At 32.0% G+C, this 23,329-nt stretch overlaps 1 protein-coding gene across 1 annotated transcript; it reads left to right on the top strand.

Annotated features, from left to right (window-relative positions):
- Positions 1–17,367: 17,367 nt before the first annotated feature.
- Positions 17,368–23,049, top strand: LOC132308216 (endoglucanase 6). The gene is made up of 9 exons (XM_059806233.1): positions 17,368–17,894; positions 18,085–18,297; positions 18,791–18,991; positions 20,037–20,126; positions 20,216–20,380; positions 21,013–21,297; positions 21,523–21,871; positions 21,976–22,050; positions 22,242–23,049. The coding sequence occupies exons 1-9, from the start codon at positions 17,688–17,690 to the stop codon at positions 22,538–22,540; spliced, it is 1,884 nt and encodes a 627-aa protein (XP_059662216.1). The 5' UTR covers positions 17,368–17,687; the 3' UTR covers positions 22,541–23,049.
- The last annotated feature ends 280 nt before the right edge of the window (positions 23,050–23,329 follow it).

The raw sequence follows: 23,329 nt of genomic DNA, 5'->3' as shown, positions 1-23,329 counted from the left end.
ATTGAAGGAAAGAAGTAACTTTTTTTCAATGGTATAGAATGGAATCCAAAGAACATTGTGGAACGAACTTTGTTTAATTTTAATGAGTTTTGGGCTTTCCTTAATCAAGGTATTCTTTCCACGATTTCTTCTTCTTGGTTGGCTTCTCCCTCTCACTGGGTTCTGCCAACTAAGGGTTGAGTTAAGCTCAATATTGATGCAGCCTTTAGATCTATTTCCAAAGAAGTTGGCGGTGAAATTCTAATGGTAATCTAATTAGAATTGCATCTGTTTTTACTTTTTATGTGGCTAGTTTTGAGATTGCTGAGGCTTGGGTTCTCCGCGAAGGAATGAACATGCTAATCCAATGGGGTTATGATAAGGTAGATATAGAAGGTGATTGCTTATCCATCCTTACTTCCAATCTACATGACCCCCTCTCATTTCCTTTAGTGGAAGATATTCCGTTCATGTTGAAGGCAAATTCTCATTTTTGTCTTGGTTGGATGCCGAGAGAAAAAAATTCGGTTGCTCACATTATCTGTCAATTGGCAATGACCTCTTGTGATACCCCTCGATTCTAGAGTCACGGGTGATCAAGTCCGAGCACAGATTCAAGGAATATCAAACAATTAAAGTATTTAATAAGTATAGAATAAAAAATGATTTAAGAATAAAGAATTAAAGGTAAAAAAAACTAAAATAATAAATCCTCATTTATTTAATCCAATAACTAAATCCTCTAATACCAGTAATTAATTAAAATTACAACTTGGGAATCCATCACGTGTACCTGTAATCCAAAATCCAATTGTAACAAATAAAAGAAATAAATCCAAAATCTATAACACAAAGAGAATCCTACGTAGAATCGGAAAAATGATGTGGACTGTCTCTACTTAGCACGAACAAGCTCTATATCTTAAACTGATGAACACCTGAAAGTAATAGTGGGTCAGGCCCACGAATAAGTCCTTTATACTACAACCCAAACAGGGACCGGAGAAATTACACATCTATAGCTAACCCGTGCAATAACTACATAGTCCATAAATATATATATATATATATATACACACACACTATAGGACGCTCATTGGACTACAGGTCTGCCTCAACCTGAATAGAAGGCAATATGCAAATCGCACATAAAGTCGGCATGAGTACCTAGACCTACCAGGGCACACAGATATATACTATATCCAGTTATTCATCCTAGGCAATATACGCACCCTAACCATGATCCTGAGACTCAAGCTCATATCATGGTTTATAACTATATATATAACATCCACCCTATCTAAAGCATAAAATAAATATCCAATATGTCATCCAATTTATTTAGTGGCTTGACACAAAAATAATTAGGATTTAACTTTTTAGTTAATCCATTCCCTTATAAATCCATATAGGTAGGACTTAATCTTTTTAGTTAATCCATTCTTAGAATGCCACTATTCCATACTGGTGCATTACATCCATACAATCCAATAATTGATATAACAAATAAAGTAATACATCAAATAATCCAAAATAAACATTATAATAGAATATCATACTATCATAAAATAGAAATAACTTATAATTTGTTTAAGCTTCCAACATCATGTATCCCACACACTTAAACATGCTGATATTTTATTTCTCAGTCAAGTAAGCATTCTCAAAATACAATTCATGCTAAACATTTAATCTCAATTGCTAAAACAAATCAAAAGATTAAATTCATTCATTTTTAAAAGAAAAATTCACTTAGCATGTATCGTTATGATCAAATCTATTCAAATTTATTTAAACTCATACCTAGTCCCTATTTAATATTCGGGACCCTCCAAACCAATTAAGGTCTATTTATGTGTGGTTTACGAAAATTCTCCATATAAGGCTTGAGCTTTTATCCTGATAGCTCGAACTTTCTATCCATTGCTCGAGTTTTTCATCAATAGCTGAAGTTTTGTATCAATAGCTTGAGCTTTACTTCCAAGGCTCGAGCACTGTAACAACGAATTGAGCACTATTTCAACGAATCAGCCCAGAAATTTTACTGTGAACTTGTTCTTCATTGTTAAGGATTCTAAGGTATGTTACTAAGTCCTATCAACACACAAGTATGAAATTACATCATTTAAAACATGTAGAAAACCATAAAGAAACCAGATCTAATTCATGGATTTATCAATTCATACAACAAGAACAACTATAAACAAAATTCATAAAACCTTTGTTCTAGATCAATTAAATTATAGATTCCAGTTTTATTTGTTCTTCAAACCTCCTTAAAGTTATAAAGAAATATATAAATTACAGATCTAAGGGAGAAATGTAGAACAAGAATTTGCCTTTAAGAATTTGATAAAAACCCTAACTTCCTTCTTCCTCTTTCTTTTCCTTCTTCTTTATTCTTTCTCTCTCTAAATTTTCTGCCTTTTTCCTCCAAAATATATATTAAGTGATTTAATTTCTAACCCCTTTTTACTAACTATAGTTATATATTTATAGGGAAATAAATAACCCTAATCATTTTTCCAATCCAAGTCAACTTAATAAAGAAAATAATAAAATTAAAATATTAAAAAGGTAACTTAAAATATGTTACATACACAATCTATGTATATCCTTATTATATAAATATAAAAATATACATCAGATTATTACTAAATGACTTTCCTTATAAATATATATATTTATATATATACATATAAAACTATCCATTGGTAATTATCCGTACCCATTAAATCTCCTCTTCAAGTAGTCCATGAAATCTATTTAGTTGACCCATTACTATTAACCATAACCATAAAATAAAATAAAATAAAATAATATTTAATCTACAATTTATTACTAATAAACAACATATTAATTAAATCAACTAATTCAAATTAAACATTTAAGCTTATACTTTCAACTAATCATTTAATTCAAATAAAATATTTAAGCATATACTTTCAACTAATCATTTAATTCAAATAAAACATTTAATTTCAAATTCAATTAAACACGTGATCAAATAGTCAAATAATCAAGTAAATAAATAAAATTGTAATTAAAATAATTAAATAAATACCAAAACTATCCTTTTAAAATTTGGGGTATTACACCTCTCAATCTGGTGATGTAAGTTGGGATGCTTGGCCATCCCAGGTGTTGAAGGCTATTGAACTGGTTACTTTAGATCATGTTGTTTAGTGGTTTGGTTTTGTTTTTGTTTTTGTTTTTGTTTTTCTTTGTGTTTTTTTGTTTGTTGGACATGAAAAATAAAATATAAAAAATCTCATTGTAGTTTAGTGTAACGGGTCGGCGCTTACTAATTTACTCAAATTCGGATCAAATGTAGGACAAATGACCATTGTTACATTCTCCCTTACCTAAACTCGCAACGCTCTTATTGTGGCTCGGGCCACCCTACCTATCTGGGTTGCAAACTCGGATGCTTGGCGTCACACCAAATCAAGGATTGGATCTGATTCTGATACCAATTGTAACGGGTGAGTATTTGCTTATTTACTCAAAAGGTCAAGTTGTTAGGTAATATTATATATCCGCCTATTTATATTTAATTATTTTTTTATCCGATTATGATACAAGACAAATAATCATTGTTCTATTTAGTTAGTTTACGAAGATAGTTATGCCCTAGTCTGTCTGCTCATTATTATAATTTAAATAACCAAAACTTAAATAAAGAAAAATTAACGCGTAAGCAAAGTGGAATACGTAACAAAACAATGACAAGTAACTACAAAATGACAGGGCCCAGAAATCCAATGCAGTTACGCCCTAGTCTGTCTGCTCATTATTATAATTTAAATAATCAAAACTTAAATAAAGAAAAATTAACGCGTAAGCAAAGTGGAATACGTAACAAAACAATGACAAGTAACTACAAAATGACAGGGCCCAGAAATCCAATGCAGTTAGTGGAAACGTTAGTTCAATGAGATTTGGGTGTCGGCTTTTGAATTTCATTTTTATTTACAAATCACTTTTCGTTTCTCTCTTTCTCTTTTTTTTTTTTTCTTTTTTCTTTTTCCTGAAAAATAAAGTAGCAATCTCTCTCTCTCTCTCAATATTGTTTAAAAGAGATTTAACAAAAAAAAAGAATTGTTTAAAAGAGTACAAATTAGTTGGGACATTGTCCTTATTGTGGGGCTCCGTGTCACTATGTGTGGGTCGTCTTATTCACACACATCACACATGGTATCGCTTCTTTATCTTCGCATATCTAACTGTCTAGCCACACGTTACTCAATGGGGTCTTTATTTTGATAATAATCGTAACAATTTCGTGGTTGGGGATGGTTCCACCCTTTGCCCTTTTTCACTCTCTTTTTATAATTTTTTAAGCAATTAAAAGGTTCTATACATAAAAATTAAAAATATTCGCTTAATTTGTCTGTGTGTCAATAAATAAGGATAATTTTTTAATTTGATGATTGAAATACTTAAAAGAGCCGTGATATTTAGATAAAAAAAATTGAGACCGATTTGCTAGGTAGAATTTATGTGGCACAAAAAGACAAATAATATTTATCAGTGGGTTATACTGACTCATTACAAAACATTAAACTCTTCTATTAAAAATTTAATTCCTTCTTTAATTATCTCCATTTTATTTTCTATGAATATCTTTGCACTAACTGTTCATCTTCTATTGGGAGTTTAGTTCCTCCTTTAATTATCTCTAATTTTTTCTCCATAAATATTTAGGATCTCCATTTTGTCACTTAAGAAAGGTAAAATAATAATAATACTTATGGGTTTGATTGGTTTAATTGATTGTAAAATAAGAGAAGATACCTAAAAGGTAAATGTAGTACAAATATATGGAGATAATTTTATTAAAATTCAGGACTCCATTAACATTTATTTTCTATAATATAATTTAATTTTATAAAGACGATTTTATTACAAAAAATTATACAAAGAGTCTCAACAATCACTTTGGATTCCATTAACATTCATTTTCTGCAAATTAATTTGATTTTATTGAAATTTTACAAGTAAGATATCATCACTAACAATTAATCAAATCTCTTACATGAATGTATTCGGTTGTGCGAGGAAGAAGGATGAGATTACTAGAGAAAAACTGAAGAGATAGAATGAGAGAGAAAAATAAAATAAAATAAAAGAGAAATATTAGACTCTTGGGTGAAGATAAGAAAGGATAGTAAAAAAATGGAAGAGAGATAAATTTAATAGTTATCACTTTACATATTGTGACATGACATATCTACATAGACAGCTACATAAATTAGGTCAGGGAAATCGGTTTACCTTGCAAGTATCATTTTCCATATTAAAATGACTTAAGACAAAATTAAAAAATATATATGGGATTTTTATAATTTTTTGTGGTTTTTACAAAAATCTTGGAAAATTTAGGGGGTTTTATAAATAATTTTTTTTTTGAAGAATGAAATATATAAAATGCCCATATGGGGTATTTTGGAGTTTTAATAAAAGAAAATGGTTTTTTTTTGCATAATTTTTTAATGTAATTGAGAGTAAATCATACATGCAATGTTCCATTGTACAATATTTTTTTATTTTTTATTTTTTATTTTTATATATATCTAAAGGTGTTAGAAATTTGTAGTTGGAAATTCGATATTGATAATCCACACAAGTTCCCACTAAAAAACAAAAAAAAAAAAAAAAAACATTTCTCACAAAAACAAAGAATTAAAAAAAAAATACTGTTAGGGCTTTAATAAAGAGGATCAGAAACCACTTCAGAGACCGATTGTCTCTTTTGCCCGCGTAATCACTATGTCTCCTCTGCAAACACACACACACACATATTTGCTATAAAGTAGTGCATGCGAATTAGATTATATAAGTAGGTGTTGGAATTAACGATGTAGTGCATAAGCTCATAAATGTAACACAGTATCATGGTGGGGGTGGGGTAGTACATTCAACTTCATATTTAATTCCACTAATATGTATATATATATATATATATATATATATGTTAGATACAACAAAATAACAAGAAAAACAATTACCACCACCACGACAATCACTACTACCATCTTAGTGACAAAATAATTCTCTATATAATAATATATCTTTTTTTTAACAAAAGAGTAAATAAATGTATTTTAAATTTATTACTGGAACGATACTATTAACGATGTAGAGGAAATCATTATTGTTGGAAAGTGGTAATCATTAGAATTAATGTTATATGACATATGAAAAGGTCCCATTTGCTAGAATGAGGGGCACTGATTAATTGCAATATCGGATTGAAATCCACAAAATTAGGTATTGTGTTTTTTTTAATGTTGTTGTGGGGCTAGTGAAGCATCAAGTATACTTGATTGAATGTTCGTAACATGACTAATATGGTTAGAGGGATTTTGTTGTCGTTTACCTTAATAGTAATTATAATGACATCTTAAATGACCCATCATGATTGTGATATATATATATATATTGTAAAAAATAAAATTAATTTCCTATAGTTTGTACAATATGAAGATTAAAAATCGAACTTTTATTTACAAGTCGCTATCAAGTCTCAAACAAATTTTTAGTTTACTCGAGTTATTCAAAGTTATATAATAATCATTTTAAATTATTCATATCGACTTTCTTTTTCTCATAAAGTTCCGTATGATATTGAATAATTAAACTATGATTAGATTGACAATGCTTCATAATTAGATTTTTGACAAAATTCTAATAAAATTTGATTGGCATTTTAGTTTGAAATGATATAGATTACACCTAAGTAGGATTTTTTTTTTTCTTACGATAAATAATCAAACACACATACTTTTTTACTCGCACTTGGACCCGAACCTCTCCCTCCTCTTTAAGGATATGAAGATTGTAAGGAAATAAGTTTTATTTATACAGTTTGGAAAAAAAGAAAAATATTTTTAAAAAGTTAAAACCAAATTAACTAGAACATAATTTATCCATTGCATAAATTTTTATCAAATTTCAAGCCGGTAAAATCGAAATTCAACCCCAATTAGTTTGAACTGCAATCACTCATTAAAGATCATAGTATATTATAAAATGGGTAGCTGATTCAATAACACTGTTCATATATATATAACATGTATCAATTCTCCAAAGTAAGGAGGGAAAATGATATCCTCCAAAATGATCAATCCTTTCCCAAGAAACAAACAAGAATTATGAAAGCATTTGATGAAATGGAAGTGTGGGTCCAGGCTGGACCAGTCATGAATCCACCTTGATTTGCGGTCATTGGGATGCAGCCAAATGGAATGGGTTGTTGCACATGGTCAACCCCATTTCACATTCAATTTAGTAATACTACTACTCAATTCAATTCCAGAAACTAAGCCATTACTAACAATTCAAATAAAAATAATCAATCAATACCTTCATGTGTATCTCGAGTCATATAATATCATCATTGAATTATGTTGAATTTTCTTTTCAATTTAATTATTTGGGTGCTTTTTTTTTTTTTTTTTTTTTTTTTTTTTTTTTTTTTCAGACAGGCCGAAATTTATTAGAAAAATGACATTGCAATTTAAAAAATTCATAAAACATGGACCAGTTTTCAATTTTCAAGAAAATTATAAAACACATCTCTAAAACAGTCTTCTTCTTCTTCTTCTTTTTCTTTTTATTTTTTAATTAAAAAAAAAAAAACTAAATTTTGAAGAAAACAGTCAATCATATTGTTTTTTATTTACAGTTTTCTAAAATAAAAAAAAATAAAAATTGTGAATCAACCAGGCCATTTGTAGAGTTATTTCATGAACTTTAAATGAGACTTTAACACCTGAAGAGGGCCAAAGGACTATTATTATTATTTTTTTTTCTGACTAGTTAGATTGTTTAGTTAGTCTCAATTACACAATTCCCAGCAATTTTCTGAAAAATTCAAATTAAAATTTAACATAGAAGCACATGAAAATTAAACTGTATTGATATATTTACTCCTTCCTTCTAAAAAAAAAAATGCACATATATATATATATATATATATATATATATATATATATTGCTATTCTAAAATAATTGTCCATTTTCATTTTCAAACAATATATTTTACATTTTTCCATATATATTTTTAAAATTTAAAATTTCAAACTTAAAAAGGCAAATTAGTAACTTTTAAGAGAATAATGCATGTTCCACATGTCCCCTAAAAAAGTTAAATTTTTAATCTCCAAAAACGACACCTAAATTGAGACCTTAAGACCTTAAGAGTAATATAATAAGTTATATAATTAATTAAAGAAAAAATTCCAAACAAACACTTCCTACAAACTCTTTATGCAAAAATAATGTGACATTAGATTTTTATAATTAAAATATACAATACTAATCCTTATTAATTTTATAATGATAGAATCATATGAAGTATATATTAAATAAGGTTCCCTTTACACACCAATTCAATCACAACCACTTAAATTCATGTTTGAAATTCAGTTAATTTAATCATAAAACAATAATTTCACCAACTTAAAATAGGTTATCGGGCATAAAAATCTATATCGAAATAAAAATCTCTTAGCCCTTGTCACAAAGTGACAAGGGACCATGAGCCATTAAAAGGGCTCATGCTTCATTCTCAACTGGGGACATGCAAATATCTTGTGAGATTCATGTAGGGCCATGTGTCCCCCAAGTCGAGTGTGACTTGCACGTGCGTGGTGGGTCCCAAAGTTATGGTTGGTTTTGCATGAGTTCATGACCAAATCACTCTTCTTTTGCTGTTTTGGGTCCAACGAAGGCTCTGTGAATGTAAAGTTGGTTGGGTTAAAAAGTGAGAGAGGGGTTCGATTTTAATTCCCATTGCATGCGGATGGGGACAATTTGATTACAGACTGACAAGCATGCTCATGGATCACCTCATTTCTAAGTCTATATGGTTCTTCTGTAACCAATAAAAGTACTAGGTTTTCAAACTTCTCATAAAGCTAAAAAAAAGTCCTAGAGTGTATATATATATATATATATATATATATATATATATATATATATTCTGTAACCAATAAAAGTACTAGGTTTTCAAACTTCTCCTAAAGCTGAAAAAAAGTCCAAGAGTATATATATATATATACATAAGTATTATCCTATATATATATATATATATATATATATTTAGTGGTTAAGGATCTCAACGTCCGAGCAATATGCTATTTTAAATGATACGTATAATTCGTGGATGATTGGTTTAAATATGTAATTGCACATTTTCAGGCTTATTTTGCAGCTATATGTTCAGAGGGTCAATGAGTTGATACTAGGCTTACTTTGCAACTATAAATTTAAAGAGCTACGTCATCAAATTTAGGATAAAGTACAAAAGATTTCCTTGAACTATTACCCTTTCATAAATAACTTCACTGAACTAAAAATTATCTTTCTAAACTATTGATTTGCTGTAATTAATAAAAAACTAATTACAAAAAATTATTTTACCCTTTCGTATTAAATTTGTCGTTTCTTATTAAATTATTTTTATTATCTTTTCTCTTATCTAAATATTAATTATATCATTTATCTTAATTTTATTATTAGTATCAATTATCATAAAAATAAAAATAAAAATAAATAAATAGATTTGTAACTACCATTTTTACAATTTATAATAAAACTTTTTATATTCAACTTAAACTTTTTTACGGTAAAAAAAAAAAAAAAAACCTTCTTTTTCATACAATATATTCATGAAAATTAATAAATTACTTAAATAAAAAATACCTTATTCTACATGCAATAAATTTATGAAAATTTAAGAAATTACTTAAATTGTTTTAAAATTTTCTACTTAATATTTTTGTTTTTTAAAAAATTTCAAAAATTAAAGGTAAATTTATGCAAATTTAATGGAGGACGTCATCAAATTAGTATAATTTTTTATAATTTATTTCAATAAAAAAATAGTTTAACTGAAATTCAATGAGAAAGGACATTATGGCCATTTAATGAAAAATAATCTAGTCATTTGGGTATTTTGTAACAAAATATAATTTAAAGGGGTTATTTGCCAATCAAATTGGACATAGTTTAGAGGTTTTTTTGCGCTTTATCCTCAAATTTACCATTTATCTTGTTTATTAGGCACCGAATTAGTATCTTGGGATTGAAGAAAATTACTTGATAATTTGAATTAATTTTTTTTCCATCTTAATTCTAGTTTGTCAATTCGATTCTCCCAAATATAATTTTAATATTTTTTTTAAACATAATTTAAATACTCACACGAGTTAAACGTGTCAAAATTTATCTCATTTATTTCCATTGTGGATAAAGGAATACTTTAGAGTTATTCTTATTACTTTTTTGTGTAAAGATAGACGATGGAGATTAATAAAAGGGTACATTAAAAAATATAAAATTTTCTTTTCCATGTACTTTTTTTCATTTTCATGTTACTCTGGCTATCTTCACCTATGTGTGTATGTGTGTGTATATATAATCCAAGTACATACCTCCTAATTAGAGGTGCATAGCCCTTGTAACAAAAAAACAGTTATAGCTTAGTATTCAATATGGAGTATAAAATCTTGTGCACATTTAAATTCCTGAATGGCATTTACCAAATATTGTGAAACAAAATCTGAAATGCCACCGTCTGATCTTGAAATAGAACTGATAGGATGGGCCTACCATTCTTTGAGGTGAAGAGCCTTAATTTCGTGACTCAAAAAGCAGAGGCAGAGACATATATCAGTACTTTACTTACCAACCATACCGAAGAAGGTATCGAAAGATTTCAAATCGTCCTTGGAAGCGTGGCACATGCACATGCCCTCCATTCCCCCAAATTGCAACCACCATGCATGTACTTACACTTAAGTACAAAAGATGGATGCAAGATTTAAACTTGAGCATTGCTCATTTATTTTTTCATCTAGATCTAATGTGAAATAACACTCTTCATGTAACATTCTCTTTCATCCGATTAGGGATACCCTCTTGGCATGACATCGGATAAGGCCTCGTCTGTTCTAATATCAATTGTAATAGAGTTGGTGTTTCGCGATCCGACTCAAAAACTTAAACTATTAAGTGGTGCTAACAAGAAACTCATGTTTTTTTTTTTTTTTTTTGGTAGAAGGGTAAATACGAAGAAGAGAAACAAACTGGTGATGTGATATGTGTTTGGTATTCTGGATTCGTTTTTGCTTTGTATATGAATTGAGGTTGAACAATGGTTTTATAAAGGGGTAAAGAAAGAGACAGATGAAAAATGATTAAGGTTTTATAGAGATTGAGGAGATTTGCACATATTTGTTTTGAGGAGTTTTTTACTCGGTTAACCCATTAAAAATTGAGTGTAGTCTATTTTTAATTTTTCTGATATTATTTATTTTCATAAGACACATGTTGAAATTTTATTTGATCATATATCAACTTTCTTTTTATATGCATAAGACAATTACATAATTACAAATGTATAAAGAATTATTCTTTTTTGGTTTCCTTTAAATTAAATAAAGTTCATCTTTCGATTTACTTGTTTCCTTTGTTGTAGCTTCATGAAAAGTAACATATATATCACTTATCTAATTCGTATTTGTCTGTTCAAATTAGTTCATAATTTATTAAAACTAATTTTGAAATTAAGTTAGAGGACATTGAGACTAGCCTCCAAAATCTGTAGTTCCAAAGCGCTCTTCTTAATTTGTAGCTTAAGATTCTGGACATGACATAATAATAGGCTCTTGTTTATCAAATATTTTAAAAATAATGTGTTCGTATAAAAAAAAGCTTTTGTGAGGATTTACTCACTTCAATTGTAGATCTAATAGACATTTTGAAAAAAAAAAAAAAAAAAAAAAAATTAGATGTAATAGGTCCAGCGCCCAGTTTGAACAAAAGAAGAACAATACATAATAAGAGTGAAAATTTAGTTAGTTCTTCTGTGGATTTTGTTTCCTTGCACGACTTATATTAAATATTACTGCAAAGGAGTTCTTCGAATCAATTCCTCTAAGAACAATGCACTAGTCAATTTTTTAAGTTATCATTGTCAACTATCTAATTCGTATTTGCTAGTTCAAATTGGTTCCCAACTATCTATTTTAGTATTTTGGAATTATATGATTTTAAGAAAAATATTTTGGTATTTTGAAATAAGAATGTGAAGGATATTTTGGACTTTAACAATAATTCTTGATGCATTTATAATTTTTTTTTGGTTAATTCAATTAAAACTAAAAGTAAACCCCCTCTAAAGTCTACCTGCAAAATCACACCTGCCGTTGTCCCTGTCTCCAAGTTAAAACTTCAAAAGCAAGAATGTGAGGATGAAAATACTTAGCCCAAGACGAGCCAGCAATTGGGCAAGTTTAAGGAATTGATTAAGATAGACTCTATTGGTGCTAATCCCGTAACATGACTAAGAAAATTTCAAGACTTTTACTCCATGACATGACGGATAAAATTTCACAATTCTCAATCATGGGATTAGTACGGATGTAAATTGGTGGTGATAGTTTGGGGTGGCAGAGAAGCCGTACGTGTGTTTAGACTCCAAAGATTTGTAAATAGTTGTTCTCATATTTTAAACCTATTCTTTCACATTCAAGTTGTAAGTGCCTTTGTTCCTTCCACATATCACGGTCTTATCTTCTTGAAGGATTAGAATCTGCTTTCGAAATGTTCTGAAACCACTCGGATGTCGGTCTTACAAATGAATTGTACAAGAAATAGACCACGGGCAGCAAGATGTGACATACATTAATACTCCGAAAGAACATGTTAAAGACCTCACACATTTTCTTTCGATTTATTTTGTTTAATATAAGTCATGTGCTTGTCTCTTTCATGTTATATATCAATGAGACCAAGTGTTAACTATTGTGACAAAGACAACGTTTTTTTGTTGAACATTCTTGTTTGCAGTAACTATTGATTTAATTTGTTTTATTTTCTGTAACCTGTTCTCACTAATTCGAAAAATTATTCCAAATTTAAGCACCACAACATAAAATTTTGTTTAGGTTCTTGAATTTCTGTTAAATAAAAAAAAAATTTGAACAACACAGGCTTTGAGTGTGAAATGGGCTAATTGCATCCCTAATTTATGCAGTTCTCTTACTTTATTTGGTCCTTTTAGTCATGTGTCCCTTTGAATATTTGAAGCGTTGCTGAGCTTTTAATGCGTTTGAACAAATCTGTAGTGGGTAGGATTTATTTATTATTTGGTGTGAATGCTCAAGATTTCAAAAGATGGCCAAACCCCAAAAGGGAAAAAATAGAAAAATAAAAAAGAGAAAAAAGAAAAAGAAAAAGTGAAAGTGTGCTTTCTTTAGGAAGAGGAGACACTGCTTGGGGTCTCCAACAAAGAGAAAGTTCCACCATGAAATCAAGGGTGACTATTTTTGTTTCACATTGGAGGCCCCTCTAGTCTCAACTATACATCTACCAAGACAGACGTCTCTAGTATTTGTTGCTTTAGAGAGAGAGTTATGTATGTATATATGTGTATGTATATATGTGTGTGTATATATAATAGTGAACACAAAAGACCCATGTAGGCTCTGGTCTTACAGAATTAGGGTCACCCTTTAACAGCCCTAATAATCAAGGCAACCACCCAAAAGCAACTGCCCATATGCAGCATTACTTGTACATTTATTGCTAAAGCTAACTGCAAGGAGTCAAGGACCACAAGGTTGCAACCGGCTGGTTAGGTTTCCAGGTGAAGGCAACATGTGGGGACACCTCCGCGACAACCGGTAACTGTGGTGGTGCCAAATACTGCCGTAGCCGTAACAAAACCGGCGTCAGCCGGTAATCACGGAACTTTGCCATTTTGGCTTTTTGTGACGTGTCAAGATCTCCTATTTTTAATCTTTTAAATAGTTACTTTTTTTATGTTTTATTTTGAAAAAGTGTAAAGAAAAATAGACATTTATCTCTTTTTCGGCGGACCCCGTTGATTGCGGTTAAGAATAAAGCTTTACTGGAAAGTGGGACCTCCCTTTTTTGACCGAATCTCTCTTTGGCATTTTTCTCTTTCACTTTTTTTCAAATTTTTTTTAATTGAGCTGTGTTATCAAAGTGACCATCGTTTTCGAGATTATTACAAGGATTGCCACATGTCTATTATTCGCAGTAAAAATGATGTTATGTTTTATATAAATTATACTCTGTAATTATATACTACTATATATTTTTAGAAATTATATATCTGTACTTGTGCTGTCGGTGGTGATTTTAAATGGAGTAGTAATTTAATTCCCAGATTGATAAATAGTAGAATGAGCTTTGTTTGTCGGGTTGTCGGGCATTCGAATCCTTTTGCAGGTCAAATTCTTGTGGTAACGTTTCCAGAGCCCAAGTGTAGTTGGCTCGCCGCGTGTCATAACTTAGGATCATAATATAAATTTACATTCACATCCTTGTGGATTTTGTTTTTTCCCTTAACAATGTTAGGGATTATTAGTTAAAAGAGAAAGTGAGGTTGCAAGACTTAAACATAGGCTTCGGATACAAAAAGCAATTCAATCACTTCGCTACGACAACACGACACCTTTTGATTTATATCCCTGTAGATTGATTGTTATAATCTCACTATTTCCCGGATTACGGAAAAGAAGGTGCTACAAGCCAATGTCACACAATATTGCAAAGAGAAAAATGTTTGCCATACTAAGGTTTTTTTTTTTTTTTTTTTTTTTTTTTTTCATAATTGGTACTCACACACACACGTCTCTACTAATGATTGAACCCTTAATCTCCTTTTGAGAAGTAAGGATCTGATATTTCTAGACCACTGACCCGTTGGTCATACTAAGTTTTTTCCTTAACGTACAATTTAAAACTTCAAAGAATTCACCCTAAATTTGAATAAAACAAGATACATTCGTGTTTGGGACTCATTACCTTTGTTCGTCACTTATTTTTATTGGAATGGATCAACACGTTAAAATCGCTTATGAAATGCTAACAATTATTACCGATCATCTTTCTGTGAATTATTAGCTCATACCATCATCTTTGTTTCGTTACACTTACAAATCCTTCAATGATTTACTTTTTTCTTTGTGTTAATTTGCCAATTTGGCCTAAACTTTACATTTATTAGAAGCAAACATCTCAAATATCCTAAATTTATATTTGGGAGAATCGGTGTTAAATTAAATTTTCTCTCTTTTAATTCTTATATATATATATATATATTTTAATCTCGCAATGAGAGTTACGAGTTGGTAGGATTAGGGGGAGAATAAGGCAGGTCACTTAAGAGTTAAGGCCTGACTCTTTATTACTTGTACAACATTATCACACATTCTGTCTTCTAATTCTAAAGGGGGATTTGATGCTCAAAATGCAGAATAAATGTTATTAGGCGCAAAAATTATCTGATATATATATATAGTGTGAGACTTGCATGATATATTAGTTGAAAAATGTAATGAATTAGTGGAAAGAAGAAAATGCAAGAAAAGGAAAAAAGAAAAAATAAAAAAAAATATAATTCATGGTGATTTTTGTATTTGTAAATGCGGTATAGTTGTAGATCTTATATAATTCATGCTGATTTTTGTATTTGTAAATGCTGTATAATTTTTAATTTTTATTTTCTTGCATTTTACCATAGCAAAATAGCTATAATTAATTTTTTTTTTTAAAAAAACGGTAACAAACCAAGTCGAACAAAAAGTAAAGAAACATTCAACCTTCCAATGTTGTGCAGTCTTAATTTGGAAGGAGTTGTAGTGATGGTTCGGATCAATATGTTAATTGTATTGAAATGTTGTGTCCTTTTTAACTCCTAGTTTTTCTTTTGATCATGTTGTGATCCGAAATTGTAAGCAACCTTTGAAACGTGGAAAGACCATCAACGTCAGGATTTATGTTACAAAGCAGTTGTTTTTGGATGCTTTGCTTCACTTTTTGCAAGTAATTGGGTTCATGTTCCCTTCCAATTCTTATACTTTAGTACCATACTTTGGGTATGGTTGCACTTTTTCATTGAATTGAAATTCACCTTCTTTCAACTTTATTAAAATGCCTAACAAGACACCACTTTGGTGATTCTGCAAACCAATGTATGTGGACTGAAAATTAGGGTGTGTTCGGAAGCAAAATGGCTTTTTTTGTTTTTTTTTTTTTTCCTCCCTTCTGAACTGAAAATTACATGTAGAAAGATTTGATGCGGAGAGAGAAGAGTGAAACACTATAATATAAAGATTGTTACAACACAAATTGAGGAGATTGAGTAGGACAAAGGTTGGTTATCTTTTGATTTCGTTTTATACAAACCTAGTCTACTCTGTGTATTGCTATTGTTATTATTAAGATAGTGATAAAAATGAGCATAATCTAAAATTATCCAAAGTCTAGACCATGGTCATAAAAATAAAATTGAGTTGAAGTGGTGGGTTTATAAGTCAAGCTGAACTTATATTGAGAGTGTTTTATACCTTGATTTAATGAGAGAAAAGGTTACTAGTCCAATCCAAAAAAGCACTTTTAATTAGTTATGTATAAAGTTAGGTCTCTTCTTTTGAAGTGCTCTATCAAATTGACAATGGACACATTGGGTGACAATTCTATCACTTTTATCAATTTTCTTATATTAATTATATATTTATTTTTAATAAGCTTGGTGTATTGTATTAATTATCCATCCTTCTTTTATTGATCTAGTACTTCGTTTTAACTGAAAAGTTTTCTTAATTGCTGCACAATTAAATCATTCTCTCTTAAGATAAAAAGGTGGTGTTATATATTTTTTCCTGGAGTATATTGCAAGGTGAATAGAGACAAAATATATATATATAAATTATTAGTGTTGTATTAAATTATTAATATAGTTAATGTGAGAAAATAAAATTTAACAATTTTGCATTATTAGGCCTCCAACTGCATCAGGCTGGGGAAAAAAGGGAGAAGAAGAGAGAGACCTTATCAAAAGAAAAGGTGGAAAAAAGAGAGAGGCAATAATAAGAGATGTGCATTGGAAATTCATTCCAAACACACACCTTGTCTCTTTGGGTAAAGAGTAGTGGGCATTATTGACATTCTAGCAATGGGGACACCCAAGAGACAGTTTTCTGGAACTTTTTGACTCCCTTGGCTGCAAACCTGCACCTCATTTTACTCTGTTTGATTTCGGTAAACCTCAAACTTGTTCAGGTCCTCATCCAATTAAACCTTTTTAAAGGTATCTCTAACTAACAGAGTACAAATAAAATAATGAAAACATTAATTGAACAACGTCCATTATTTAATTTAACGAACTAATTCCCATCCCCCTTTGTCTGCACTAGTAAATTTCTTCACTCCAACACCGACCCTTCCCACAAAAGAGCCAAACAAACCCACATGACTCTGCTCTTTCTCAACCGTATACAGCTCCTCAATTTAGAAAATACACACACACAATATTTATTTATTTTCAAAAAAGAACAACATTTATTTATCTCACCATTTATTTATCTCACCATTTTCTGAACAATTGACAACACCTCCCTTCCGGTCTCCTTATATAGTGGCTTTAGCTCTGCCCTTCTTCCTCCCAATCCCTACTCTCTTTCTCTCTCTCTCTCTGAGGGGTTACTCTGTTCTGGGTGGGTTTATCAGAATATTTGGCTGATAAATTATACCGACATTGGCATTTTACTAATACATACAGCCTCTGATACAGAACAGATCCGTGTTTTTTCTTTTTTAGCCTTGTTTAATTTACTGAAAATTTTGATTGAAAGCCTTGATTGGGTTTTGTGTACATTTATTTGATGGAGAAGTTTGCGAGACTCTGTTTTATGGGTCCTCTGTTTCTGTTTCTTGGACTTGTTCCATTGGCTTTTGGTGGGCATGACTACGGCCAAGCTCTCACCAAGAGCATTCTCTTCTTTGAAGCTCAGAGATCTGGTTACCTTCCCAGTAGCCAGAGAGTCCACTGGAGAGGTCATTCCGGTCTCAATGACGGCAAGGCTAGTGGGGTATGTTCCATTTTTCTCTAATTCTGACCAAAATAATTCTTGGGTTTTTGTAATTTGGTTTTAAATTCAAACCAAAATAATTATTGGGTTTAATTTGGTAGTTGAAATACATATATGAGATAGTATATCATTAGAATAATAAGAGTTATGTATATGAATTTACAGATGTTGTGAATATTGTTTGGTGCAGGTGGATCTGGTAGGAGGGTACTATGATGCAGGGGACAATGTGAAGTTTGGGCTACCCATGGCATTCACCATTACAATGATGTCATGGAGCATAGTTGAGTATGGGAAGCAAATGGCTGCAAGTGGTGAGCTTAGTCATGCCATGGATGCTATTAAGTGGGGCACTGACTACCTCATTAAAGCTCACCCCCATCCCTATGTCCTCTATGGAGAGGTACCCACTACTATTCCACTTACCCCTTCTCTTTTCTTCTCTCTCTCTCTCTCTCTCTCTATATCTATCTATCTCAACTTGACAGTATCTAATTGCTCTACTCTGTGAATTTGTTTTTACAAATACAAAATTGTTTTTGGAGATCAATTCAGTGGGTTCTTACACTGCACAAAATACCCATTCATACCAATTTTCATCTAAGAGATTGCTCTTTTTTTTTTTTTTACCCAAACCCATTAAATACTATTTATTGAAGGAACATCAATTTGTGCTTTAATTGCACTATAGACTCCAACCCACTTCTCAAAAATCACAAAAATGATTGGATCCTGGTTTAATTTTGGGGATTAATTATTATATATGTCCTTTTCAATGGGATTATCTTCTTCTTAAGTGTAACTGTAAGTCATATAATAAGTGAACAACAAATCTAGTAATTATTTATATATATTAGTTAATTGGTTGGTGGTAACGGGTTGATGTGATTTGTTAGGTAGGAGATGGGAACACAGACCACTACTGCTGGCAAAGGCCGGAGGATATGACCACCTCACGCCGGGCTTACAAGATCGACCCCAGCAATCCCGGATCAGACCTCGCCGGCGAGACCGCCGCCGCCATGGCCGCCGCTTCCCTCGTCTTCCGCCACTACAATCCTTCCTATGCCAATGAGCTCCTCACTCATGCCCACCAGGTTTGAACCCCCCGCTCTCTCTCACACACCCCACTGTGGCCACTTGGTTTGTTGCTTTGGCCAGCGGCACGTTAGCAAATTGAGCAAAATGCTAAAAAGAGGACACTCACAATATTTATACTATTGAACTCTTAAAAAGTTTTGAAAAAAAAAAAAAAAAAAAAAAATTCTTAAATAGGATAACACAACACATAAATTGTTATGCTCCCAAAATGACATGAGCATATAAATAAATAGATGCTCAAATTTAGCAAAATGCTTAAAGAGGACAGTTATAATTCTTGTTGAACATTATTGAAATCACACAACTGAGGAAAAATAAAAAAATAAAAATAATTTGTCAGACCATTATCTAGTTGAGGAGTTGTGTGTGCGTACGTTAGCAGAACAGATGCAGCTATTGACCTTCAAAAAAAAAAACAGATGCAGTTATTGGGCAGTCACTTTTTTTTGGTCAGGTTAGTTGTGGGCCTTGTGACCGTTGTAGGTCAGTATTTATGACACAAACCTCACATATTAATAATGTCAACCGACACTAGAGGTGCGTATTAGCAAACTTGCACAGGGAAATTAATGGCAGCACAAAAAAAAAAGATATTTAGGGAAAAAATAATTTTGAAATGTTACCATTATTTTGGTTTCTCTTCTGACCAGTGATCACTAAACAGGCAGGTTGACCCCCACAAAGCAAAGAATACGGTGCCGTATTTTCTATTGCCTTTTAATTTTACTCTGTTGTATCGATAACATCACTAAGATTAAATGCTGGCTAAAACCTTTAGGCGCATACTTTGGATCGTTGGCGCACTTTCCCGTCTATCACGTGTCATGTCTTTAACCGTACAAAAATCTCTGTACCATCAGATCTTAACCGTCCACTGAGGATCCGTAAAAAACGCGCCAGTAATTATGTTGTGTCACGTGACACACCCAAACTCACACCTTCTCCTTCAAACTTCTCATTCCCAATATTACCCTTTTTTTACAAGATTAATTTCTGGATTACCTGTAGACGTCTTCTAACTGGTTGTTTTATTATCCTCAGCTGTTCGAGTTTGCAGACAAATACAGGGGCAAATATGACAGCAGCATTTCAGTGGCCCAGAAGTACTACCGTTCTGTCAGTGGATACGCCGTATGTGATCACCACCGCTTAAATTTGGTGAAACAGTGCATTCCAATTATACATTTGTGCTCACTGTGTGTGTATATTTTTGTTTGTAGGATGAGTTGCTTTGGGCTGCTGCGTGGTTATACAAAGCAACTAACAATGAGTACTACTTGAGCTATCTTGGAAATAATGGTAATGCCCTTGGTGGGACTGGTTGGGGCATGACTGAGTTTGGATGGGATGTCAAGTATGCCGGTGTTCAGACCCTTGTTGCCAAGGTAATATTTTACAATTGGACATAGTCCATTTTAATTCTTTCAAGGATTATTTAACATAAATAATGTAATATAATTAAGGGAAGAAAAAAAAAATTAATATACACCATTAATAGATCTTATCTTGTTTTGTAGTAGTGTCACTGTCACCAAACATAGGTGAAATACCATGTGACTTGTGAGATATTAGGGGACCTCCACTTGTCCCATCCTATTGCTAATGAATTACTAGTAAAAAGTGTCATTCTCTGGTGTGATCCCTTTTTAATCTAGTAAAAAGGGTTATTATCTGGGAATTCCAAAACATCTAAGTAGAAAAAGAAAATATAAACAAGCAAAGTTTTTTCTTTCGTAGTTTAATTTTTTTAACCATACATAGTCGACAACAAGAATTTTTACGAATTTGATGTTGATAAATTCACGAGTCTAGAAATTCATTTCAAACAATTGAATTATATGGTTGCGGTAGTATGGATTTAGACACCCTTCAAGTCAACAAACTGTGTCTACATTATTAAAATGAGTCATTTCAATCTTTTTTATATGGACCGAGGAGTATTACGATCTAATTAGCTGGATAATTCTTGGTCTGAGAGTGAGAGTTAGCTCATTGTTATATTTTTATCTGCTTTCAGTTCCTAATGCAAGGGAAGGCCGGCCACAATGCGCCAGTTTTTGAGCAGTACCAGCAGAAGGCAGAGTATTTCATGTGTTCATGCATTGGAAAGGGCACTCGCAACGTTCAGAAGACTCCAGGAGGCCTCATTTTCCGCCAGAGATGGAACAACTTGCAATTCGTGACTAGTGCCTCTTTCTTACTCACTGTCTACTCCGACTATCTGACCTCTGCTGGTAAAAGCCTGCATTGCGCTTCTGGCCGTGTTGCACCATCCGAGCTTTTGTCATTCGCCAAATCCCAGGTAACACACTTTGCTGCATAACACCAAAATACTAGTTGTTGTTAGGATTTGAGTTTAGAACTCGCTTTGGGATCTTGCTAGGCTTAGCTGATTAGTGAATTAATTGATAGCTTGGAGCTTGTGGTGTAGGAAATGGTATTCTAATGTCTACTATTATGCATCACTCACCTCATACAGCTCAATTGATGCAAATTTTGTTGTCCTTGGTGATGTGTGAATCGTCAGGTGGACTATATCCTTGGAGATAATCCGAGAGCCACCAGTTACATGGTGGGGTATGGAAGCAACTACCCACGACAAGTTCACCACCGTGCTTCCTCAATTGTCTCTATTAAGGTTAACCCTTCATTTGTTAGTTGCCGAGGAGGTTATGCCACCTGGTTTAGCAGGAAGGCGAGTGACCCCAATCTCCTTACTGGTGCTATTGTTGGTGGACCTGATGCATACGATAACTTTGCCGATGAAAGAGACAACTATGAGCAAACAGAGCCTGCTACCTATAACAATGCACCTCTCCTTGGCATATTGGCAAGACTAAATGGTGGTCACAGTGGTTATAACCAGCTCCTTCCAGGTATTTAATTATTATCATCACCATTTTTTATTTACTTATTTCCTAAATCTATAAAACTAGAGTATGCAATTTGTGTTATTCAATCTTTAAATTTGTTTTTACAGTAATTGTTCCAGCTCCTAAACCAGTTGTCACCCAACCCAATCCTTCTCCAAAAACCAAAACCACGCCATCTCCAGGTATCCTTTTGTACTTTTCTCTAAAGGTTCTGTATAATTTTGCTCCTTATATTAAAAAACCTGACATCCTCATTCGACTTTGGCATATTGCTGGATCCACTAGCAGGGCAATTCTTTGCCTAGTCACTTGGAGGATGTCTTAACTAATTGGCTCAAGGGTATGAATCTAATAATGAGATCTTGTTTTGCAGCTTCATCTTCTTCTCCAGTTGCCATCGAGCAGAAGATGACAATTTCATGGAATGACAAGGGTAAAACATACTACAGATACTCCACAGTTGTTACCAACAAGTCTGGTAAAACGCTGAAGGGTCTCAAGCTTTCAATATCAAAGCTCTATGGTCCATTATGGGGTCTCACGAAGTCTGGGGAATCATATGGTTTGCCAGCATGGGTCGACACGTTACCTGCTGGAAAAAGCATTGAATTTGTTTACATCCATTCTGCTTCTCCAGCAGATGTTTCTGTCTCAAGCTACACTTTGGCCTAAAACAGTAAGAGAGCAAGTTACTTAAAGGAGGTTCACACGGTTTCGTGGGGTTGAAATGTAAGAATTGTGCAGCTATACAAGATGCAGTCCAGCAAGGTCTTTCTTTTTCTTTCTTTTTTTTTTTTGTTGTAATTTTCAATTACTTGTTGATTTGGAATGAGAGTAGGGCTTTAGATGGACTTTGGATTAAATAAGGTCGAAGATTAGAGGAAGAAAGGAGTGAAGAGACAATTATAAAAAGGAGTGCTCATCCTCTTTCTCCTCAAGCTTCATTAGTTGCATAGATAGGTTTGAGAGAGACAGCGAAAGAGTAAGGGCTTGGGAAGTGACCAAGCACTTCTCAACAAAATTCAAGGAGCCTTTTGTTCTTTGTACTTCAAAACAGCTTTGGGTGTGTTTGTTTTTTTCCTTTTGATTTGTGTTTTTTATGTAGTGATGTTGTAGGCTTTGCAACAGTTCACATTTGCAATATGAATATAGTTTGTGCAATGACATTATTTGTCCTGGAATTCGAATATGCATTTTAGGTGACTTTTTATTTTTTCATTTATAATGGATGAATTGACTTGGAGAGATCTGATTGGTACATCTTGTTTGGTGATTATCTATGCAAGATGGTAAATCCCTGTTTAAAGTTTGTGAGCACTTGGAATTTGGAAAGTAGCATCAGTTTCATTAAAGATGTCGTAGAATTGAGAAAACATTAAAGAATATAACAATAAAATGCCTAGGATCCAATCCAATAATGTGACATTTGAGAAATCATGTCTTAAATCTTCGGGTGAGTTT

This window comes from Cornus florida, unplaced genomic scaffold, assembly GCF_030987335.1.
Source record: "Cornus florida cultivar Cherokee Brave unplaced genomic scaffold, ASM3098733v1 CherokeeBrave_3.0.0_Hap2_Chr05, whole genome shotgun sequence".
Classification (NCBI taxonomy): Eukaryota; Viridiplantae; Streptophyta; class Magnoliopsida; order Cornales; family Cornaceae; genus Cornus; species Cornus florida.
Note: the sequence above shows the minus strand (reverse complement) of the source record. Positions and strands in the feature narration are given on the sequence as shown.